This window comes from Cyprinus carpio, chromosome B22, assembly GCF_018340385.1.
Source record: "Cyprinus carpio isolate SPL01 chromosome B22, ASM1834038v1, whole genome shotgun sequence".
NCBI classification, from domain to species: Eukaryota; Metazoa; Chordata; class Actinopteri; order Cypriniformes; family Cyprinidae; genus Cyprinus; species Cyprinus carpio.
In genome coordinates this window covers 23,593,534-23,618,622 of record NC_056618.1, presented here as the reverse complement: position 1 = coordinate 23,618,622, position 25,089 = coordinate 23,593,534, and the positions used below count along the sequence as shown (strand labels likewise).

The following is a 25,089-nucleotide window of genomic DNA, read 5'->3' as shown; positions in this document are numbered from 1 at the left end:
TGTTCATTCTAGCGAAACTAAAGAGTAATATCCCAAAGGTCGTGGAGTGAGACATTTCGTCACTTTTATGAGATATTTATGTGATGCTGCCAACCTTGTTCCTTGCCGGTTTTTTTCTATTTTTTTTTTCCCTTTAGAGACCTCTAATAAAGAGAAAACAAGATGTAGCTGCTGGCTCATACAAGAACAATGAGTCCATTTTGCCTAAAACTGGAATTTTTACACACAGAGATGAGTTAAAAATGGCTGCCGGGGCTGGCAAATCCCTGCTATGTTCCTTGTGTTCTGTCTTTGCTGGAACATCACTGAGGAGAGTCATTATGGAAAATGTGTGCTGTGTGGGAGAGCACAAGCAAGCCAGGCGCCAAGATTTTGCTGCCCAAACCTACCGTAATTAACGCCAACAGCAATGGATATTACTACTATCGCAGACACATTCCAGTTTTCATGTTTTCAGTTTTTCTTCCTGGTTTTGCGTGTTGCTGATTTTAGTCTAGTACAACTACAGTACGTTGTGAAAACACTTCTTTTTTTAAAAAAAATATGCTAATATCCTAACAGATTAATACAACTGATTTTAAAGACATTAAAAACATTTTATGGACCTCATTACTATATCATTACTATATCCAACTTGTAATTTTTGCTTTAAAGTGAGGTTTATTACAACCAAAATGCAATGTTTAATGCGTCTGTGATTTGCAAAGCACCAAAAAAGTACATAATGCAAAGTTTGTGTCGTGTTTTATTTAGGTTTAAAAACAAAACCAACAACAATTTTAAAAAAAAGCTTTGTTTTGAGGTTTAATGTTAGAAAAAAAAATGTATCATCAATACGTAGCTACAGTCTGGTTTTTCGTAGTAAAAGTATGTTATACTAACGGTTTAAAGCTAACTCCACAATGTTTCTGAAATATGCTTCTGTTTTTTTACATTTTATTTTTAAGTGTTTACTACAATCAAAATTCACCATTAAATTCTGTGCAATGCGCAAAGCACCGAAAAAAACAAGTGTAATGCAAACGTTTGTGTAGCTATTTATTTAGGTATAAAAATAACATTTCTCTGTAAACAAAGCTTACAAAGAGACTTGTTAGTGTTATTTTTAAATAACACTAACAAGTGTTATTTAAAAATATATGCCAAAATGTATATTTTCTCAAAATGTAGCTAAAGTTCAGTCTAGTTTTTTAAGTAAAAATATATTATATTAACATTTGAAGGCTACTTCCACAGTGTTTCTAAAATATTTTCTGTTGATTACATTAACTTTTACTTTTAGGTGTGGTTTACTACAACTAAAATGCAATGTTAAATGCTTCTGTTTGATGCACAAAGCACAGAAAAAGAACAGGCATGATGTAAACGTTAAGTATTTATTTAAAGTTTAATAATAGCACTTTTTTATTCTCGCTGGAACGTGCAGATGACATATCATGTCTGCGCAAACATGGGTGCGCAGAGCTATGCAAATACATATTTGGCAGTCAGGCAGGCAGGACAGCCTATTGTAATGTTCGGACCGAACATTTTGATTGGATGAACATTTTATGGTCCTACACCTTCCACAGACAATATAAATACATATAAATAGACCACTTAATTACTGATTGCTATCGGGGTGTGAAGAGACATTCAACCAGCATAACAAAAAATGTTTTTGAACCAAATAACCTACCCTGCCTTTAACTCATCAAAACAAGTTACGCAATTTTTTACTTTATTTTACGTTGTACAAGGTTCAAATCATTCTTTTAAGCTAGTTCAATGTAATTTAAGTTGAATTGACTTAAAATGTAAGTAAAATCAACTTAACTGTTTAAGGCAGCAACTTATGTTTTAAGTGTTAGACAGAATGTATTTTTCCTTGATACATACTGTACCTGCAGTTCAGTCTGGATTCTGTAGTAGAAATTTGTTATATGACCTTTTAAAACTAGCTCCACAATGTTTCTGAAATGTTGTGGTTTGAGCACATTAATTTTTCCTTTTTATTTTACTTTTAAGTGCTCTTTACTTCAACCAAAATGCAATGTGAAATGCTTCTGTGTGGTGCTGCACCAGCGATGAATAGATCAATGACATCTGTTTCTAGGCCTCCAACAGGGTCAAATAAATATATTCCTCCCAACACCAGGGCTGCCGAAGGCCACCACATGTTGATTGTTGACTGTGATTAGCAAGAGTGCTAATCAGCAGACCACTAGCGGCCTCGAGAGCAGGTCTCCTTTCACCCTCAGTCACGGTCATTCAGATCACAAGACAGCAAGCTGCCTTTGGCTGATTCACATCAGAAAAATGCAAATGATGAGCTTTAAATGCTTGGTAAAGGTCAGTGATTTCTCCTCTAAGAGCCTTTTTGTTCTGACATTAGAAAAAACACACTTAATAGGACAAGCAGACGTGTTACCCCAACAGCACTTTTCATCTTTTCACAGATGAACTGTTTTCAGTGGTAAATTCAACATAATTTGTCCATATACTCAGAGTCGTAATGGGAATTGTCTGTTCCCAGAAACCCTAGAGGCAGAATTAATGGAGGTAAACAGAGGAATTACTTAAGACATACCAAAAATGGCAACAGGTACTTTGTTTTCTCTGAAGTGAATAAAAAAATAATTACTTAATACTGACTTGACACTCTGCCATCTGCCATTTATCGGACAAACAGACAGTCCGCCTCAGACTCATGCCATTGTTTGAGCAACTGTTGCTACATCAGGCTAGTTCGGACTCTCAAACAAACAGTAATATGGCTGCATGCGAAATCACATACTTTCCTTATAGGCCCCAATCAGTATAAACCGTTCATAAGCATTCATAAAACCATAGGTGAAAAGTATTCGGATAACCTACTATTTCTGGCAAGATTTTGAAGCGTGCAAACAATGGACATTTTACTATCCCATTAGGCCACAGGAGAAGATCTGTGAATGGCAGTGAAGTGACACAAGTGATGCTGGTAGGTCACTAGATTTAAAAATGTAAAAGTGACTAATGTTTTTCATCACTTAAAGGTAGGGTAGGTGATTTCAGAGAAGCTGGCAATAACAAGCTAGCTTTTTATGCATAAGATCCCACCCTCTCTGCACATCACTCTCCAAAGCCACGCCTCCTCCAAAACACATGAACGCGCAAAGGCAGACCAGAGACTAACCAGCGACACGATGAGAAATGGTGTTGGTGGAGGGTTGAATGCAATGCTGTCAGATTACCTCATGTCTCATTCCCTTGTGAGAAAACATTACATTACAAAGCTCATAATATTGCAATAATAACTCCTTCCAATCTCGCTCTGTCTGCAATAGAGTAATGGACCACACTGATGACATATCATGTCTGTGCAAACAGGGTGCGGAGAGGTATGCAAATACATACGCTGACAGGCAGGTAGCCTGTCGTAGTCATCGGACCGAGAGATATGATTGGTAGAAATGTCTTTAATTAAAGGGATAGTTCACCCAAAAAATAAAAATTCTGTCATTAATTAATTAATGCCTCTGTTTTCTTTGCACACAAAAAGTATTTGCATAGCTTCATAAAATTACATGGACTATTTTAACAATGTCCTTACTACCTTTCTGTGCCTTGCCTGTGGTAGATTTCCTTGCTGTCTATGGAGGGTCAGATTTCATCAAAAATATCTTAATTTGTGTTCTGAAGACGAACGAAGGTCTTACGAGGGTGAGTAAATAATGACAGAAATTTCATTTTTGGGTGAACTGTTCCTTTAAGGTTAATAAATTGTGCATATGGTCTCCCAAAATCCTGAAATTGACCCACAGCTGAATTTCTTAAATTAGATAACGTAATGTAGACTAAGCATTACAACAAAAACAACATTTACGAGCTATAAACCAAGTATGTTCGCAGAGCAGAGAAGGACATGGGGCAAATTATAACTTCGGGTTTCTAGACTGTCAGCTTTTGCCAGAGCATAATGGCTTTGTAATAAGCCCAACCGAGCGAGACGGTGAACCCAATTACACTGTCTCTGGCAAAACAAAAAGGGACAATTTGAGACAAGCATTGCGGTAGAAAACAGCTAAAATGTTGGCCATCCACATCCATCAAACTTTACAAAGAACTTGAGCTGGAGCAGAACAGTCCGGATGTTTAATCTGGATGAGTTCTATCTGACGAAATTCAGCATATAATTAATAAAAGCTCAAGCACATATTCACATTCCCTCAGTTCATGACTGGTCAACTGTTCCTTTCTCATCCCTCATTCTCTCAGAAACTGCCATGCTGTCAAAAATGTACGTTGACTTCATAGGAATATGTTGCAGTCCCACTGTTTCTATGGTGACTTGGCCCTGACTCGCAGCTGTTCTCCGCTAATGGAAATTGTACCATGTGCTCATGAAAACAGCTCCTATCGATTCTTTTAACAGTTGATGATTCCCCACTACATGCTGAAATCCAAGCGTCACGCCTCACCGATTATAGATCACATACCTGATGCATTTCCTGTGTGATTACCTCTCAAGACCCAAAATTACCCATACCCCCACTTCTAGTTCTCTTATTCCACCCTGACGGAATGTGGACTAGTTTTCAGGAGAAAAACCACAAAGGAAAATGGTCTTAACATGAAATTCCTGTCTAAACACACTTCGCTTCAGTAATCTGGCGTATTTCTGAGTAAAACATGGCATTTAATGAGATCAGTGAAATGTAGGGCATTCCTGCAAGATCTTTGAATGTTTATGAAAGCAAAAATGAAACGATTTTCTAAATAAAGCAGAGAAGGACAGAAATGGAGGACAGTGACTCAAGGACATCTCAATCAAGCTCCATTTCCCAGTTACTTGTTGAGGATCACGAGCCTGCATGGACAAAGGTGCTTTCCTCATAAACAAACCCACCTCCCCCATCTCCAACATCTCACCTAGTCTATCAGAAACAGAGGCACTTCATTACGCAGCAGCTTGGCAGTGAAGACACTCATTAAACACATCAGGGGGAGAAAAACGAAACACTGTCAATCTTATCCAACAGCCTCCCCCCTTCACAGCCCCAACCGCAAGCAGTGATGAAACTCATTATATGCGTCAAAAGGAGAAAAAGAAATACTGTCAGTCTCATTCAACGTCTTGACTGAAGAATACACAGATTAAGAAAAATCAAACAATCTTTACCGCTAAATTAATGTGATATGGAGAGATTTGGGCCTGATTAAAATATAATAAGCTATGATTTATAATAGAGCTTTGATTTCACAAATAAACTGCGAAAGCGGCTAGTCAAAATTCGTAAAACTAAAGCGGTTGTGTTTTCCTGTACCCAGTCATTTTGCCTGAGATGTATACTTCTATCCATCCTCTTTATAGCTCAGTAAATGGGGCTCTGTATGAGCTGACTCAGGTGAACTAGCTCTCGGATGGATAAGCAAAGGGGCTGAAATAAAAAACAAACATTAAAATCCTGCTCCCAAAAGAGAATAACAAGCACTTTATCTGCCACTTTGCCCCTTTCAGTATCTTAATAATCAAGAAATGGATATATGGTATTTGCATATTTGAATCATTTTATCTTGAACTAGTCAACTTGAAATCAAAATAGACTGTATTTACTTTCATAATACATCTGCTGGTCTTATTGTGGACGATTCACTGTACATTATTCGACAGAAAAACTTTAAACGACTATCCTTTTCGAGTGACGTCACCAAGTCCTCCGCACCACGTATGAAGCACGACGCCATTCAGCTGACTAGCTATTTCTGTGTCAACTCTGTTTGTGCAGAGAGAAGTTGATGGTTGATGGAAGTGTTAAATTAAGAACACACCTCACATTTTCCTAAATTCCGTGGTGCTTCAGTAGAGGGCGTTTGTTTTATGTTTATTCTAGAATTTGGTGTATTTTACATATAGTATCCGATAACAAACACCCGGTCTCTCTGTTTGTCGTTTAATCTACGTCCAGCCTCAGTGTGGGCGGGGCTATCCAGTTGTAATGAAACTAAGCGACTGTTACAACGCATGTTTTGATTAGTTTGCGAAAAAGATACGCATTGCAAAAAAAATTTTTGTCTCATATTTATTATAGGAAATCATGATCCACACTCATGAAAACAGTCCTCTTTTTTTGTTTTATTTTACATACATCATTGATGGGACGGAACGTGGATTTGTATTATATTTATACCATATAACATAGTTAAACAATATCATACAGGCAACAAGTGCAATCTCACACAAGTGCTTTTTTCCCCAAATAGCACAAGTGCAAAATTGATACTAATTTACACAACAGTTTTCTGTAACAACAATATTGTATTATATCTTAAACACAGTCTTGTCTGTTTTGGCTCAGTTTTGCCAATATCCATCTTTTTCCTGTAACAGCAGGCATGGCAATTTGTAATTTTTAGCTGTACAACAGCTTGTTTTGCTGCTTGATATTGCAAACTGATGTCTTACCATATTATTTTTAAGTATTTTTTTAATTGAGCACACTGGTTTACAGTGCAAAGTTGTACAGTTTACTGCACTTTGTTATTCTTATCGTTATTTCCCTGCAGTGGCTAATGAACCGGAAGTCTCGCACATTCACAGAAAATGGCTTACTTCTGCGTTGAAAAATAAAGTGGATAAAGCCACGATAGAAGCGTTGTGCCTTGAGTGTCTGCGAGCAAAGTGCTTGCTGTGTTTCGTTTGTGAATGAATTCATGTGTTTTAAACTAATAAGGTGAACCAATGATTCAATGATCCTTTCAAAAAGAGAGCCATTTACGTAATTCCTGAATGAATCAGCAGTTTGAACAAATTGAATAAATGAATGACTCAATTACTTCCTCATTAAGAGATTTATCACCACCTACTGGCATTTTTAGTTTCTCATATAGAGTATCATTTAATTAAAAAAGCTTATCAATTTTATCAATTATCCATTCACTCAAATTTAAGAAGATTTTTGGCTCTTTGCCTCTGGCCTGAGTCTTGTCCCAGTGGTCACTTTGAATAATTGTGCTCACATGGGCTTTAGAGTTTGAGTCTAGCTGAATCAGATTTGATAGATCTGGACTGATGGCACATCAGAAAATTTCTAGCATCAAAGCTGAAGAGACAGATGGTGTGTGACAGTATTTTGCTTGACCAGCTGACCGTGGACACCTCTATGATCTTGTAAATTGATGGCTCATTAGACATCAATACATGAGGACCAAAAAGGGTCAGCAAATATTCCTATTGAACTGAGTGAAGATATTCAGCCAGTCGCACCTTAATCACAACCCCACAATACCTAGCAAAAGCACACACACCTCTGTTGCATTCTTGACAAACTGAGTAAATTTAGATTTCACCTCCATAATCTAACTTTAATGGGTACCACCATTAGAAGAAATACATTGCCTGGTAACAAACCACAAATCATGCAGGCTGCTCTGTTATTGCATTTGGAGTCTTGGCCTATAAATAAACCCCAACGCCCAGCAGAAATGAAACAGAGCTGTGAAGTACAACAACAAGGCAGATGTGCAATCAGGTAGAACTTCCACACCATAATAACACCTGCTAACTCCTATCCAGCAACTTTTTGCTTCATGTGTTGCAACTGTTGGGTCGAAAAGGCGTGCAATTCTGAATAAAGAAGAAATGACAAATTTAACATACGTGAGGAAACCTAGCCATTAACATTCCTTTTTATCTGAATGTGAGGTACCAAGTTAGTGCAGGAATTCTCGGAAGAAGAGGGTTTGAAATCTGTCCTGTTTTTGAGCAAATCATCTGGCATATTTTGAAACAGAAAATTGTCATGTCATTGCATGCTAGCCCTTGACTAGTGACTATCCTGAGATGCAAGAAAGCCAAAAACATTAGCTTTTAATCCACTTTATTTTTAATGCAAGACATCTTTAAGTTGAATGTGTGAGGCTTCCAGTTGTCTTAGCTGTACAAAACTGTTAACTGTTATGTTGCTTGACGTTGAAAACTTGGCAGTTATACCATTTATTGCACTTGCACAATGATTCAGAAGCCTCACCCATTCACAAGAAATCTGCTTTGAAATGAGTGGATACTGTATGTAGCTTGCAAAAATATTCATTAAAATGCTAGTTTTGAATGGCGGTCGACGAAGAAAGATCCCGTCGATTCTAAAATCCAGTTTTTCTAACCCAGTGTTGTCCATCTTGGTTTCGGCATCAAATACCTGATGTCCATAAAAGGACACAGGGGCCATTAACACGTACAAATCCCAAGATACACAGTATGAATACTTAAAAAAAAAGAAAAGATAATAGAAAGCCAATTGTTTGCATTCACACTACGTGGTTTCCACGGAAAACCATTATCAGCTATGAGGGTTTTAAGTTACAGTAGGAACGTTAATCTCCCCTGAACCCACGTCGTTAAACCTCAAATCCTTAAATCCTATTATTCCATCCTCCCTTAAAGTGTATAATTTGCCTTGTCTCCTGCCGACCACCGTATTTTAAACGCCGTGGGCTGGTGTAAAGAGCTTCAAGGGCCTCTCTTGCCAGGAAAGCCCAGTATGGAAAGCAAATCTCGTGCCGCTCGGGCTTCTGATCAAAACAACATTTGTTCTGAGTCATTTTTGAAATATATTCCCCGGCTACATCTGCTATATCTAAACCTCACAAGGAATATAAGGCTATTTGTCAGATGTTAGATTATACTGACACTTTTATATTCTGATAATGCTTTAGAAAGCAATTTTAACATGTCATATTTCACTCAGCTCAGGAAACAGGCGGCCTCCCGCTTGTTTAAAGAGCAAATCGCTGGCCATGATGTTGCCATCACGACGTCCAGCAGCTGAAATGTCACATCACCTTTGTCCACATGCCTAAATCGCCAACAAACTGCTGTAGAGAGAGCTGAAGTGGACCGTTCCTTCCACCTGTTTGCTTACAAGCCACATTATTAAAGCACGTTGATCATAATCAGCGCGTCTTATTTTTGTAAACAGGAAAGCTGGGAGGAAATTAAGTTAGATGCATTTTCTTTAGACAGCTGGGGATATTACAGCCATCCTTCTGTGTCACAAATCGCATTTACGTAAAAGTTAGACTGAAAGGATGGTGGAAATATTACTCACCCTTACTGGGATCCCTGTTAAGATGCATTTAAACACAAACCTGTCTTAAAAGGTTCTGTATGTCCAATTTAATCACATAATGAAAAGGAAAAAAAGAGCATACCTGATATAACGCAGTGGCTCTATGGTCTCAGGTTCTTTCTCATTGGAGCTGTGGTTCATCTTGATTGATTCACTTGTGCTTATCTCTAGCAATAGTCACCCTCTTATTGCTCTTTCTTTTCTCACTGTGTGCCCTGCTTCTGTCTACTGGCTGATAAACCCAGGCTCCACGCGTAGATCAGCTACTCTTGCTGGAAGTGTCAGCCAATTAAGAAGCAGGGAGACACCGGGAGCGCCATCTGATTGGCTGAGCACCCCTGATGCTGGAGAGCTCAGTCAAGCATGAACCGCATCCCTTTCAGATGTAGCATCCTCAGTATTAGAGAGTGAATATGTCTATTTCAATTCAAATGCTTATTCATCATGGTGCTGCTTTGGTTCATAATTTTTATGTAATACTACTGGTCGTGCATTTATTCATGCAGTGAGGTGTTAATATTCAAGGTTTGTATATTAATTAGTCAATGTAACACTAATTCATGTAAATTGTGATGCTGCTTACATATAAAACAAAGTTGTAACTTGTTAAAATGCTTAATCCTATTATGAATATGCACGGATTAGCTCATTTGCATTTAAAATGAGCAATCAGCAATGTTTAAAATAATTTAAATAATATAAGTGTTCTAATAAAAACTGGATTAATGGAGATGGCTACAGTTTAGCTCCACACTGCCGTTTAGAGGTCATATTGTGTCATTGCAGGCCTGTTCTATTGAAAGGCTAGGGATATAATTGAGCTCCAGTTCATCTAAAACTAATGAGAGGCATTTGTAGACATGCAATTAAATTAATTTAATGTTCCATTCCAGCACTCACCGGCCATGAACCTGATGGAGGGCGTCGAAATTACACGTTTAATGCTCGACAAGATGTATTTTTGCTCATCATATTGGTGGTTAGTGGATGACGGACGTTTCCGTGAAACGATTAAGTGTTTTCACGAGACATACTGGTATAAATATCTCGAATATTCAACGCTGGTCTCTCTTTGCACTTAATTAAAATGATGGTTGCTGAATCGAACTGCATTTATGGCGCGAACGATATGAGGATGCTACTTGCTTCCCGCCTCAGAATGAAAAATAAAAACTGCAATTGCGAAATAATGTTTAAAGTAAGAAAAAGAGTCGAAATGTGAGCTATAAATAACAGTTAAAAGTAATAATGAGATATAAAGTCATGTATTACTCTCTCCGAGGGTGCAAATGCTATATTTCCACAATCTCAAATTTATTTACGTTTTACTGGAAAGGATGAGTCAGAACAAGCGAAAACGATTGCACGTTTGACACAATTTTACTCAATTCAACTGAGAAAAGCTTGTTTAAGCACCTTTTACTTCTACAATAAGTTCTCAACAATCAGTCAAGTTTTCTTAAAATTAACAAAATTCTATTAATGTGGATTTAATGGGATACAAATAAAGACAAGAGGGCTGACTGTTTCTTCTTAGTACCTGGTATGTGTCCATAAGGTGTCCCTGGACTCCATTTTCTATGTGTTCTATTATGACATCATAAATTAGAATGCTGATATCTCTCAGAATGTGGTAGAATTCAAATGCCTGTTTCAAAATACTTTGCAGCAAGGGTGAGACGTGGTCCAAGCTCAAGGCCAAGCCCAAAGTATTCATGCAGCTGTTGTAAACTCTCTTGAGATAAAACAATGTCTGTAAATAACGTTTTGAAAGGCATGGGCTACAAGTTCATAGCTGAGATTGGTGAAGGCAGTTTTTCCCAAGTCAAGCTCGCCACTTCGCAGAAACACCACTGCAACGTGGCCATCAAAATCGTGGACCGCGTAAAGGCCCCTAAGGATTTCGTCCAGAAGTTTCTCCCAAGGGAACTGGCGATTTTGAGACGAGTGAATCACGAGCACATTGTGCAAATGCATGAGTTAATTGAGGTGGCTGGTAAACGACTTTGTATTGTGATGGAAGCTGCAGCAAAAGATCTCCTTCAGAAGATACATGAAGTGAAATGCATCCCAGAAGACCAAAGCAAAAACTTGTTCTCTCAGATGGTCAGTGCAATCAGCTACCTCCACCAGATGGACATCATCCATCGGGACCTCAAGTGCGAAAACATACTGCTGACAGCCGACGAACAAGTTAAGATCACAGACTTCGGTTTCGCCCGATGTGTTCAAGACCCTTCAGAGCTCAGTCAGACCTTCTGTGGTTCTGCAGCCTACACTCCACCAGAAGTCATCATGGGAATGTCGTATAACCCAAAGAAGTACGATGTATGGAGCCTCGGGGTGATTCTATACGTCATGGTTACTGGATCGATGCCATATGATGATACCAACTTGAGGCGACTTCACCGTCTTCAAAGCAAGTCTTTGGTTTTTTCGGACGATGCCGGTGTTCAGGAACCATGCCAAGTCTTCATCCGTACTCTGCTCCAGTTCAATCCTTCCACACGTCCAACAATTCAGCAGGTGGCAGAACATACTTGGATGCAGAAGGGAAAAAGCTAAAGCACACAAGCTAATAAAACAGTGTGCAAATGCAAAGAAATTGTTACAAATCCATTCAGCTGGGAGAGTTTGCATAGTCCTAATATTTGAATTGTTCAGGAATCATTTTGGGAGAACAGTCTGAGGCAGAATAGCAACAGATTAATGGAGAACTATAAAAGAAATTACTCAAAATAAAGTAGTGGTTGACCGATGTGGGTTTTTGTAAAAGCCAATGATGATACAGCTATTTACAGAGCAAGATGGCCGAAGAGCAATGTACGTTAATACAATTTTATCCGCAGCAATTAAGATATATACAAAATTGTAACTTATTTTGCATTTCCTATATTGTATACATATACTTAATCGTTACCAAAAAAAGTGTAATTTAATTCTATTGTTTATAGAAACTTTAACTTAAAATACTGTAACTTGATTCAAATGCTGAAAACAAAAATATTGTGATTCATTATTTTAATATTAACATTTCTTGGTTCTGTTAATAACAATAATAATTTAAACTTACAATGTGGGGACTTCAAGTGGGGGAAAACGTTGAGAACCATAGATAAATTTTAACGGACAATACACTCACGTTGTTCTAAACCCATATGATATTTTTGAAAACTTGTTTTTTTTTTATAACATGAAAGTAGCTGACTTTCATGGTGTCTTTGAAACTTGGACCTTATTGGTCACTATGAATTTCAATCAGATTTGCAACATGAGAATATTGCGAATTTTATTTTGTTCCTTAAAAACTTATTTCTATATCCCTCACATCCTCATCTTCATTCAGATCAAATTAACATCGTCCACCCTGACCAAAGGCCATTTCACACTTCATCAAACACTCGAAAGTTTATAAATTTATTCAAATTAGATCCGTTTGAAAAAAAATAAATAAAAAAATCATTCACACGCAAAATACACCCACACACCAGATGAAACAGGTTAAAATTAGTTTTTATTATAATTATTAACTGATAGAGCAGAAACAGATGAAAAAAAAAAAGTTTTTTTTGTTTTATTTTTTTACAATTCTTAAAAGAGATGCTCCACAAACAATGGCAGCATCTCGGGGGGAAATGGAATGGTGTTAGTTGTCAGCAGCAGGCAGAAGTCAAAACACCAGTCAGAAACGGGGGGCCTCTGTCTCCAAAACGCTCCACAAGATCACACAACGGATCATCTCGAGCAAGGGAAAACAAATCGACTGAAGCAGAACTGACTCGACGTGTTGATGGACTGCGATGACAAAGGACCCGAGCTGTCGTATATAACATACATAACTGTTTAGCTAAAATACCAAGCGTACTGCTAGCAAATCAAATCAGATGAAAGGAAAATAAGAGATGGCAAATATAACATGACCACCACCTAACAGGTAGGACTCAATTTAGCTAAGATTGTGTGCTACATTCAATAAGCAGTAATGCTTTCAACCCAAACATTTCCTTTAAGGAAAGATTAAGCGGCACGGCTTCCAACAGGATCTAAAATGGTAGACAGGACATGAATGAACTGCGCATTAGACAAAAAATTTGCATTTAAACATCCTAAATACAGTCCAATCTTAAATTCACAAGGCTTTGAAACTATTTGGGAAGGAGCTAATGGGATATCCTTCATCTAAAGTGACATTTATAAATAACACAACATCCAAATATTACCTAGATGCTGTTACAAGAAAGCCTATGGGGGAGCACATCACAACGGTAACTAAAAGCGTAACATATCAAACGTTTCTGAAAAGAAAAAAAAAAGAGAAAAAGCTACCGTCAGGCTCATCTGATAAACAAATCGCTCAAACATGAAGGTCTAGTAGTAGTCCTGTTGTGGCTGCTGCTTTTTGTTAGTTACGTCCGTCTCTGTAACCATCCCTGATGCACAATTCTTGGATAAATGTCTTTTATAAGCTTACGAAGAAAAAAAAGAAACAACCCAAAGTTTTCAAACACACACACTACACCAGCAGATGTATAACCACCTCAACAGTATAACAATTCCTTAAACTTCTAGCCTTTAAAAAAGGCCATTTTGAAAAGGGTGGAATGAGTCCACAGTGAAGCTAAAAAACAAAACAAGCAATGTAATGACATCAAATACACAAACATACACTCCCATATCCGTTCAAGAGATGCTGTGGGTCGGAAAAACGTAGCTAAAAGTGTGTAGATGGTCCACAAAAAGTTCGCAAAACAATCCCTGGCATCACGCAGGAACTCTACGGTCCTGTGTCCTCCACTTCCTGTGGGAAAAAGTGTCCATGAGCCTCTAGAAATGTTAAACTGAGGCTTTAGTTTCACATGATGGAGCAATTACTCCACCTGGAGGGCTGTGAATTGGGAGTTGTGGGTGATGTGTATTAGACCACTAAAGCCCACTGGGTAATGGAGGGATTCAGTAGATAGATAAAGGCCTGTAGAAAAGGTCCTTGGTCTCCTTGATCACTAAACCCAGTACAGTTCTTCTCTAGGATGCTTGTTGGCCTATGGGGTCTTACCTTAGACTGTACAACTAAGGGTCTCGGACAAAGGAGAAATAGAGAGAAAATATAAGAATTTTTAAAATTTTTATTATTGCTTAACGGCTGGTTGTCTGATACTGATAACCGACCGAATGTCCAAAAAGACAGGATTATAATTCTGAGAAATTTGAGAGTGATTTAATCAGGGCATTATTTCCATGTGTTTGCCGTTTGGGAAATGGAGCGGGAAGGGATCATGTCCAAGAGGTACTCTCGCTGACGGTCCACCGGAGATGATGTCCTGTGCACAGACAGACTGGGGTTGACATAAGCCATGGTGACACCTGTCGGGGGAGAAATACAGATTTTGAAAGAATAACCAAGTACATTTCTAAAAGATCTAAAAGAAGTGATACCCTACCCTACATTTCAAGCTAAATTAACCGTGACTTTAAAAACCAGGCTGCAAAGTAACAGGGCTGATGGTAACAGGATTGACAGTTTGATATTTCACCAACTATTATATACAGGTCCTTCTCAAAAAATTAGCATATTGTGAAAAAGTTCATTATTTTCCATAATGTAATGATAAAAATTTAACTTTCATATATTTTAGATTCATTGCACACCAACTGAAATATTTCAGGTCTTTTATTGTTTTAATACTGATGATTTTTGGCATGCAGCTCCTGAAAACCCAAAATTCCTATCTCAAAAAATTAGCATATCATGAAAAGGTTCTCTAAACGAGCTATTACCCCTAATCATCTGAATCAACTAATTAACTCTAAACACCCTGCAAAAGATTCCTGAGGCTTTTTAAAAACTCCCAGCCTGGTTCATTACTCAAAACCGCAATCATGGGTAAGACTGCCGACCTGACTGCTGTCCAGAAGGCCATCATTGACACCCTCAAGCGAGAGAGAGGGTAAGACACAGAAAGAAATTTGTGAACGAATAGGCTGTTCCCAGAGTGCTGTATCAAGGCACCTCAGTGGGAAGTCTGTGGGAAGGAAAAAAGTGTGGCAAAAAAACGCTGCACAACGAGAATAGAGGTGACCGGACCCTGAGGAAGATTGTGGAGAAGGACCCGATTCCAGACCTTGGGGGACCTGCGGAAGCAGTGGACTGAGTCTGGAGTAGAAACATCCAGAGCCCACCGTGCACAGGCGTGTGCTTTTGAACCAGAAACAGCGGCAGAAGCGCCTGACCTGGGCTACAGAGAAGCAGCACTGGACTGTTGCTCAGTGGTCCAAAGTACTTTTTTCGGATGAAAGCAAATTTTGCATGTCATTCGGAAATCAAGGTGCCAGAGTCTGGAGGAAGACTGGGGAGAAGGAAATGCCAAAATGCCTGAAGTCCAGTGTCAAGTACCCACAGTCAGTGATGGTCTGGGTGCCATATCAGCTGCTGGTGTTGGTCCACTGTGTTTTATCAAGGGCAGGTGAATGCAGCTAGCTATCAGGAGATTTTGGAGCACTTCATGCTGCCATCTGCTGAAAAGCCTTTATGGAGATGAAGATTTCGTTTTTTCAGCACGACCTGGCACCTGCTCACAGTGCCAAAACCACTGGTAAATGGTTTACTGACCATGGGTATTACTGTGCTCAATTGGCCTGCCAACTCTCCTGACCTGGACCCCACAGAGAATCTGTGGGATATTGTGAAGAGAAAGTTGAGAGACGCAAGACCCAACACTCTGGATGAGCTTAAGGCCGCTATCGAAGCATCCTGGGCCTCCATAACACCTCAGCAGTGCCACAGGCTGATTGCCTCCATGCCACGCCGCATTGAAGCAGTCATTTCTGCAAAAGGATTCCCGACCAAGTATTGAGTGCATAACTGAACATAATTATTTGAAGGTTGACTTTTTTTGTATTAAAAACACTTTTCTTTTATTGGTCGGATGAAATATGCTAATTTTTTGAGATAGGAATTTTGGGTTTTCATGAGCTGTATGCCAAAATCATCAGTATTAAAACAAATAAAAGACCTGAAATATTTCAGTTGGTGTGCAATGAATCTAAAATATATGAAAGTTTAATTTTTATCATTACATTATGGAAAATAATGAACTTTTTCACAATATGCTAATTTTTTGAGAAGGACCTGTATTACTAGCCTTATGGAAATAGTCATGACACTACAAGGTGTTTTAAGAAAAAAAAATCTGTTTACTATTACAAAATCATGACAACAGGGTTGAAGATTTTAAGATTTTTTTGCTTCTGACATGCCTATTAATGCAAGTAAACATCTTTTATTACAGAAAATAAATATTTACTTATCTTTGAAAAGTAGAAAGGATTATGTCACATGACGTTTTAAGTAGCAGAATATTTAATTAGTTGAATTAGTTTTTAATTTAGTTATGATGGTAACAGGGTTGACAATTTGTTCATGAAGAGTGAAAAGGATGATCTCCTGTGATGGTTTTTGATTAATTGAACAGTACTATATTTTAATAAATCAACAATTATGATGATAACAGGGTTGACTATTTAAGACTGACCACCTCTTAAACATCTTTTGTAATGTATGCTAGTAATGAGTATTAATAATAATAAAAAAAAAAACATTAGAGATATTGCCCATGACAAATTGTATGACTGGAATAGTACCGTATTTCAATAATCAATACTGTAATGGTAACAGGGTTGGTAATTTAAGATTGTCCCATTCTTATCCACCTAATAATATAAGATAAAGTGATAAACAGCTTGTTCTTGTACTTGTTTAATAATAGTTGAAAGGATGATGACCTAAGACTGTTTTTGATTAATCAAATAGTATAGATTGTTAATATTCAACAGCTGTAATGATAACAGGGTTGACAACATAACTGTCAACACAAATTGTCGATTTCTTACATACCTAAAATGGGATGCACCAAAATGAAAATTCTGGGCCTGAAAACCGAAACTGCTTTGTAATAATTATTTATTAATTTATTAAATAATATGAAGTAATTTCGTAAGACTTTTTAATTTAAATCAATTTTAATGATACTGAATTTTAAAAAAACAAAAGCCAATAAACTAACCACACATATACTGAAAGTAACAATAAAGTTTAATATTTATAATATTTATTAATATATTATTTTTATTCAGTTCTATGCAACAGAATCATATATAGCAGTTTATTTGACTAATCATCCAAATAATGTGTAATCTTACAAAGCTATTATCATCAGAGCATGTTAGCGGAGCGTGGAGCAGATCAGTGAACAAGAGGGTAGCTCCATTTTACGCTATTGCAAACAGGAACAAGTATACAACACAGAAATTTCCTTTCAGTGCTGAATACTGCTGGGCGATGCGGCGCGACATTTTCGTCTATTTTTCTCTTTCAGCCGAAAACCAAAAAAGCCATTTTCAGCAGCTGAAATTTCAGTGCATCCCTATATCAAGAACATTTATTTATCATTGAATGGATGTAAATTATTAAAACTGTGTACCATTCCATTCATAAATAAGTCTCAAACAACCTGTGTTTAAAGCAATAAAACAAAAAATAAAGAGAGTAAACTAACTTTTTATTTCCTCATAATTTTCTGGAAAACTGGGAAACCCAAGGCTGGAACAGGCCAAAACTCAGTCTCAACTAACTTTTAAAACTTAATTATACAGGGTTTTTGTTGATGTTTTTAGAAAAAGGTGTAGCACACGTTAACAGAAGAACTTCTGCTTCATTTCTGCATGTTCGCCCGTTGCAGTCAATCTGTTCAATATCTCCACTAAAAAAACATGTACAGATACAGGAAAAGAAGAGACAGGAAAGGGGCAGATGTTTTTTTTTTTTTTTAAGTAGGCATCATCTACCTGCGGTGCCGCTGTTCTGTTTCCTCCAGGTATTGGTGGTGGGGTTTCTGCTGCTGCTGCCCTTTTCCCCTGCCCTCACGACATGCTTACCTGGCCTGCTGACCAGCGCGGCGGCTTTGACGGCATTCTGGAGCTGGGAGGAAGTGGAGAAGCTGTGGCTCACCCCGCGTGCGCCCGCACTCACTGCCTGCTGTACGCTACGGGACAGCTGGCCTGGAGTCTGAGGAGAAAAACATGCTAAAGTCAGAAAACACCATGTTTGGGACAAAAGCAACCACAACAGGAGTGTCCCACGACAGGAGTGTCCATTACCTGCTTGATGGTAGTAGTGGTGTGGTATCGACCGACCGACGATCCCCTGTTGGTCTGCTGAGTCAGCGATGTGCTAACCTGCTTATACTGTGGCGACACCAGCACGTGATCGGATTTAATCACCGGCGAGGATGAGGAGGAAGAAGATGATGATGTGGTGGTGGTCTTGGAGACGGGCGAGGCAGCCTGCTGCATGATGCGCTGCTCGATCTCTTGCTCCTGCTGCAGGGCTTTGACGAAGGCGGCCTTCAGGCGGCTGGTGTGCTCAGCCTTCAGGGCCTTCTTCTGGTTGGAGCTCATGCACTGCTCGCAGAGGATGGAGCCACTGCTCTTCTCCTGCCTCCAGCGAGAGGTGAAATCCGTCTGGCACTGGGTGCAAGTGAAGGGCTCCTTGGGTGCCGGGGTAGATGCAGACTCAGACTGCGGCTGCTTACCTGGAAAGAAAGCAATTGACGTTAGCATGGTATAGTGTTAGATGTCGTAAATACGCACTATTAGGATGTACCCACTTTTAGCCAGTGTATCTAGCAGGTTCTGGACCACCATTTCCAGCCCCACCAGGTAGATGAACTCATTATTAGCTGCCGAGGGCAGGAAATTGAGCTCCGGTGCTGGAGGTTTAGGTGGTGGTATCTCAAGGAGGGTTTTCTCCAGCTGTTTTCGTAACGCAAGCTTGGCGGCGGCCTGTCGGCTGGCAGGAGACTCATTGGTGCTGCTGCCCAGACCAGACTGAGAGCTCTTCAAACCGGTGGAAGAGCCCTGGACAAGGAAAAACAGCATGTGAGTTCAAAACAGCTTCTATTTATCAGTTTATCAAGACAAAGACAAGTGTGATAATATGTAATATATCTTTCATATTACAAGCATTTTTAAAAAAAATAAAACCTTTTGTTCGTCACCTACTTTGCAAACTATATTTAATTTTATGTTAATTATAAAGAATATATATATTAAGTATAATATAGCAACTAGAACTAGTTACTGAAACACAATAGTAGTATTATTTACTATAAATATATTAAATATAAATGTAAAAATACTTGCATATAAAATACTACACTTATGATGTAATATAAATTAATTCTATAATAAATTATACATAATATAGCTAATGTTCCTAGTTAATAAGCATGTGATAAATATTATAAAGTTATATATGCTGATAATGATAGTTCTTTTTTTTTTCTTTTTTAAATCAACAGTTATGATGGTAACGGTTGAAAATTAGTGATAAAAAAGACAAATACTTGTCCATTATGAGTTGAAAGGATGATGTCATATGAAGGTTTTTGAGGAGTCAAATAGTACAGAATTTTAATAATCGATAGTTATGATGGCAATAGGGTTGACAATTTAAGATTGTCCAATTCACACCTTACACTCCTAATAATATAAGATGGGGATTAAAAAAAGTTATTAATACTATAAATAGAATAATATCAAAGTGTACAACTACTTATAAATATTGAAAACTTGATAAATTTGAAAACTTAAATAGCAAAAAGTATTAAAAACTTATGTTTATAGTGGTTAACATAAGTTAGTAGTTAGGTTTTTTAATAATAAATACAATATTATGACATGTATAACAAGTTAAAAAAAATTACAATAATGTATTTTAATATGCATTTGTTTACTTATAACTTTAAAAGATAAGATATAGTAGCTTTAATTGTATAAATACATTATAAAAAACCCTGTATAATATAAAATATATATATAAAATTTTCTAAATACTATAATGTTATTTTAAAACACTTAGCATTATAAATACTTTTACTGCATCAACTAATATTACTGCAATAACAATTGCATATATATAAAAACATAACACGGTATAAAACAAGTAAATGACAGTGACCTGTGAGACCAGGACGTTTGCATTGGCCACACGGATCAGGCCCTGCTGAATGATCCTCTGGCCCTGCACCTGTACGCTGGGTACAGAGGTGCGCGCGCCCAGCAGCAGAGGAGGGGGACCAGTCCCCGAGTGTTGTTGCTGCTGCCGTAGGGTCGCAATCTGCTGCGGGGTCACAGTGATTGTCTGTAACACACGAACATCAGAGAGAAAGGATTTGTATAAAAGGTCAAATTCTTTTAGGGGTAGTCAAGCCACAGCAGTACATACCTGGGAGCCTCTGACTAAGGGTGGCATGACTACGGTATTATGGGAGCCGGGCTTGGTGACCTGCGCTCCACCTCGAACCAGAGGAGGAGGAATGACTGCCCCTGAGTTTCGGTTGGAGACCTGAAAACAAATCATGTATTTAAGTTTTAATAGCTCTTCACAGTTCGATCAAACAACCAAAGGTTTTCACACAAAACTAAATCAAAACATCTTCTTTATTATTTTATCTCATAGTAATAGTAATTAGTAGTAGAAGTAATAATAATTAAAAAAAAAATTAACACTACAGGATTTTATAATGGATATTTTAATAAAGGGTTTAATACACCATTTAATTAGATTAAAACAATTTTGTTATTTTACAACAATAATATATATTTTTTAAATTTCTTCATTATTTGTTTATGTGCAAAGGTTGATTTTTTTTTTTTTTTTTTTTTTTTTTTTTACACAAAACTGGATTAAAACTCACCATAATACGATTACTATACTACTACTACTACTACTAATAATAATAATAATTATTATTATTATTGTTATTTTAATTTCTTTATTCATTATTATGCTTTATTCTTTATCATAAAATATTATCTTTATAATCACAGTAGTATCAATACTAATAGTAGTAGTAGAAGCAATACCAATAATACTATTACTAATAGTATTAATTTTTTATTATTCATAACACCAAAGGATATTACACAAAACTGGATTAAAGATGCAAAATACTATCTTTATAATTTTAGCTAATAATAATAGTAGAAGTACCAGTAATAATAAAAAAAAAAAACATTTTTAATTCGTTTATAACAGGCTATCACACAAAACTGGATTTAAAAATGCTAAATATTATCTATCTATTACTCTAACAACAAAAATAATACAAATCATTATTTTAATCCTAATTTTTGTGTTTATTACCTCATATTTTTATAATAATAATCACATTGTGTTTCTTTATTCATTATCTCTTATAATGACATGTTGATTTGAACATGCACCATCGTCCATTGTAGTGTACTAGTACTATCTGAAATGTTTAGCCTTGTTCGACACATTCACACTGACCTGTAGGGGTCCTTTAGTGGACGAGAGGCTGCCCCTGACGAGAGGTGGCGGAGCAGCCACAGAATTGGTTGACTGCAAAACAGAAGAGGTCAGTGTCAGGTCAGATTGAACTTTAAGCATCTTTATTATATCCCGACTGTTAAGTTTTTAACCTTTTGCACAACATCTTTTTGGGTCTGACTCTGCCTGAGTTTCTTCAACAGGACGAGTTTGGCCTCCTGTAGACGCAGTTCTTCCTGCAGCTGTTTGATGATGCGCTCACGTTCAGCCGGGGTGCTTTTCTGCACATGACATGAAAAAAAAGTCACGTTAGTAAGTGAACAGGAGTTCTGATGCGTTGTTATATCAAGTACAAATGATCTATATATATATATAAAACACCCTGAGAAATCACATTACCATGAGCATCTCAGTATCAGTCTTCTTAAAACTGTAGCTGACCCCATTCATACAAGGACTAGAGGGCTCATTGTCCGACAGAACAATGACATCATCTGGCGTTGGAGGTCGCTCTTTCTTTATGTCACTGAAAGACAGATGGAAGAAAACATGAGCAATGGCTAAAAACACAATGATTAAGATACACTCTCTCTTTAAATACTGGAGTATTTAGAATTGCCTTTTACTTCTGCAGTATATAGTGAGGTCTTTTTGATATCAATTTTTGGTACCATAGAAATTTCATAATTCTTAGCACCAGTATCAATATCACAAAAAATTCAAATCAATACTAGCCTAAACTAAAAAACAAATACATTACAAAGAAACTCAAGCTCACTGAAGACAAGTAAACAGTCAGCGAATAGAAATAAGAATAAGAATAATAGAATAAGAAACTAATTACAAGCAATAGGTCAGAAAAATAAAATAAATTTGAAAATCTACATACATTGCATTACAATCCCACAAAAAAAACTGTGGGAAAATCCTGTCGCGCCCCTATCCCAGAAGAATGACTCCCACTCCCGTGTTGTGTTTTTTGGCCGGAATCTGTCAGTTACCGTAAAAAATGTAGTTTTCTTTTATTTTATTGAACTGAAAGCCAGCTTAAACAATGCAGTGTGCATTGCACGCACATTAAATTTAATGTAAATCATCCATGCTAACACACATATTATATTTAGACATTTCACTCTCAATAGATAGAAAGTTTTGAAGTTTCTCGCACAAGTTCACAGAGACCGAGACGGCAGAAAGCGCATCCTGTTTGCTTTAATTATTTTACAGAAGCGCAACATTTCGTTGTTATTCGGAGTGCACACAAATAAACGTAGAGTCTTTACAGAATCCAAAGATGTATTACTTTCATCTGTATGACCAAAGATTACGGAGTATTTTTGAGCAAGTGAGAGCACCGGCACCTCTATCTGTCCTGCTGTGAGCGCGCTGCTGTTCAGCTTCCACACACACTTCAACAGCGCACATTTCTCTAGGTTAACATTAGATTGAGCGGCCATGTAAAGTTGTTACTACATACATCTTTCAGATAAAAATCCATATTTGAGGTCGAGGAATGATAAGTTATATTACAACATAGACCAGCTGTTAATGATCTGTCCGTCATTCACTTAACCAGCCACACCAAAGCTAACAGGAGGAGAGCATAAAGAGACAGGGCAACTAGAACGGAGTTCAAAAATTAAATATACATTTTATAGTTTATTTATAGAAAATTTGTTTATGTGTGTATAAAGTTGGATATCAGTGTAATTACGATTCCCGGTCCTGCCCACTCCAGCTGAGATTTTTCCTGTCCTGTGTCAATCATGTGATTAACAGTGATTTTGTTTCCCATCCCACGGGATTCCCGAAAAAATGTCAGCCTCTAATTTTATTAAGTAATTAAATGTATAAAAACACTGCATATTCTTCTCTATGTGAACTAAATTTATAGGCTATTTCTTATTAAAAATACAAAAGTGATTTAGTCAAGAGCAGTGAGAGATTCTTTCTTTTCTTGTTGATTAACATGAATGACAGACAGCAGGAATATCAGACTGCTGTCACTTTAAGAGCCGATCGGATCCAATATACTGCTACACACATTTTCTTTCTCAAACGATAACTTTTCATGACCACCTAGCACAGCATCGCATGGTAAGCGAGTAACCATGTAAGTTTTAATACTCTTGACTTATTTGATCATACTACCAAGGGGTTTCACACAAAAAACTGTATTACAAATGTAATTTTTTTTTTGATGTAATAATAATAATCAATTATATTACTACAACACTGGATATATATATATATATATATATATATATATATATATATATATATATATATATATATATATATATACATATATATACACATACACACACATACATACACACAATAGTTTTTATATTTTTTGTTAACATCATTATTTTTATCGAATTTTCCAAGACACATACAGGACACAACATGCTGATTTAAACACGCAAAAAAAAAAATTGTACTGTTTTAAATGTTTAGCGCTAAATGTTTAACAATTACAATAGTATACACTTGTAAAGTTTACATGTAAAAAAAAAAAGAAAAAAAAAACACTTGTAAAGTTTACATGTAAAAAAAAAAAGAATGCAGTTTATACTACATACTAATGGCCCATTGCTCTTCACCTAATGCTGCATTTTCTGCAGTCCCCGCTAGAGGTCATCCTAAGACCGCTGATTGCAAATTTTGTACTCAAAACACTTAAAGGAGTTGCTCTTCAAGGAACTGCCACAAGTAGAATCAGAAGGTCTCATAACACAAAAACACAACATTTTTATGGTCAGATTAGATACATAAGCGGCTCCAAATACAAATCAGCCCTATCAAGAGAAATATGCAAGCAGTGTGGTGTTGACATCCCTTAAGGACAGTAGTGCTGTACCCAGATGGGTCTACGGCCCTCTTGAGGGACGGAGGAGGAGGAGGGGGATGGGATGGCTAGCAGCCAGGCTATTGTGTGTACTCAGTCCTCAACTTTCACTGCAAACAGGTCGCTCGCATATCAACAAAGACACCCGCTTTCATGCTCCTACTCCGGGCGCTGGTGGGCTCATGAGGGGAGTGTCAGAGAGGGCTACTGGGAAACCTGCTAGAGGCCTTTTGCTGCTTATAGGATAAGGGTCACATACTAAACGCAATATTGCAATAACACACTTGTCAATAGTGAAATTAGCTTCTTGGGAGAAACTGTAGCAGCTAGATTTTATTTTTATTTTTTTTTTTAGGACAAAGCAAGTCATGTTTGCCCGCTTAGTCGACAAAATACTTGTTAATGTCTTGCTATGGTGCTCTAGGTTGTTTTTATGGCATTTCCAGGTGGTTTCTAGGGTTTTCTAAGTGGATAAATAAGGTCTAAGTCTGAAGAGTTTTGTCCGAAGTCATTTTGGTCCACAGATATGGCTAAAATTTTTAAGATACAATTTTTTGTACATTTTATACACCCACTAAGTTAAAAATGGTCATTTAGCTTGCCTCAAGAAATCTAAAATCACGCTCTATGTAGAGATGCGTGATATACCAGTAGACAATTAACCTGTAGAGATTCTGGACTATTGTCTCTATCGCGGTGCTGTGCTACAAAAAATGGACACAAAAACATAGCCTATCGTTTGCACAGGTTTTTAAGCATTGTGGTTTGAAAACAAGTTATTTTATGCCGTTGAAATGCAA

The 25,089-nt window shown here is 37.3% G+C and overlaps 3 protein-coding genes across 6 annotated transcripts in view; 1 reads left to right on the top strand and 2 right to left on the bottom strand.

Moving 5' to 3' along the window:
- The window catches only part of LOC109059822 (yjeF N-terminal domain-containing 3), a 32,381-nt gene extending 23,034 nt beyond the window's left edge, over window positions 1-9,347 (bottom strand). Inside the window, exon 1 of the mRNA XM_042748724.1 lies at window positions 9,172-9,347. Within this exon, the coding sequence (XP_042604658.1) occupies window positions 9,172-9,230 (59 nt within the window). The 5' untranslated portion in view covers window positions 9,231-9,347. The remainder of the gene's footprint in view (window positions 1-9,171) is intronic.
- A 1,354-nt stretch (window positions 9,348-10,701) lies between these two features.
- tssk6 (testis-specific serine kinase 6) lies at window positions 10,702-11,798 on the top strand. Its single transcript, XM_042748723.1, has one exon. The coding sequence runs from the start codon at window positions 10,839-10,841 to the stop codon at window positions 11,652-11,654; it is 816 nt and encodes a 271-aa protein (XP_042604657.1). The 5' UTR covers window positions 10,702-10,838; the 3' UTR covers window positions 11,655-11,798.
- Window positions 11,799-12,586: 788 nt separating this feature from the next.
- Window positions 12,587-25,089, bottom strand: part of LOC109059810 (transcriptional repressor p66-alpha-like) — a 31,871-nt gene continuing 19,368 nt past the window's right edge. For 3 of the 4 annotated variants that reach the window (XM_042749797.1, XM_042749796.1, XM_042749795.1), the window contains exons 3-11: window positions 21,838-21,964; window positions 21,591-21,719; window positions 21,439-21,510; window positions 20,371-20,490; window positions 20,104-20,286; window positions 18,752-19,001; window positions 18,243-18,676; window positions 17,931-18,150; window positions 12,587-14,450 (exon numbers count right to left, since the gene is read on the bottom strand). In XM_042749797.1, coding sequence (XP_042605731.1) covers window positions 14,317-14,450; window positions 17,931-18,150; window positions 18,243-18,676; window positions 18,752-19,001; window positions 20,104-20,286; window positions 20,371-20,490; window positions 21,439-21,510; window positions 21,591-21,719; window positions 21,838-21,964 — 1,669 coding nt within the window. In that variant the 3' untranslated portion in view covers window positions 12,587-14,316. The remainder of the gene's footprint in view (window positions 14,451-17,930; window positions 18,151-18,242; window positions 18,677-18,751; window positions 19,002-20,103; window positions 20,287-20,370; window positions 20,491-21,438; window positions 21,511-21,590; window positions 21,720-21,837; window positions 21,965-25,089) is intronic. The other variant, XM_042749798.1, reaches the window with a different exon arrangement.

Coding starts and splice junctions, on each gene's coding strand:
- tssk6 (XM_042748723.1), top strand. CDS start 10,839: ATGTCTGTAAATAACGTTTTGAAAGGCATGGGCTACAAGTTCATAGCT.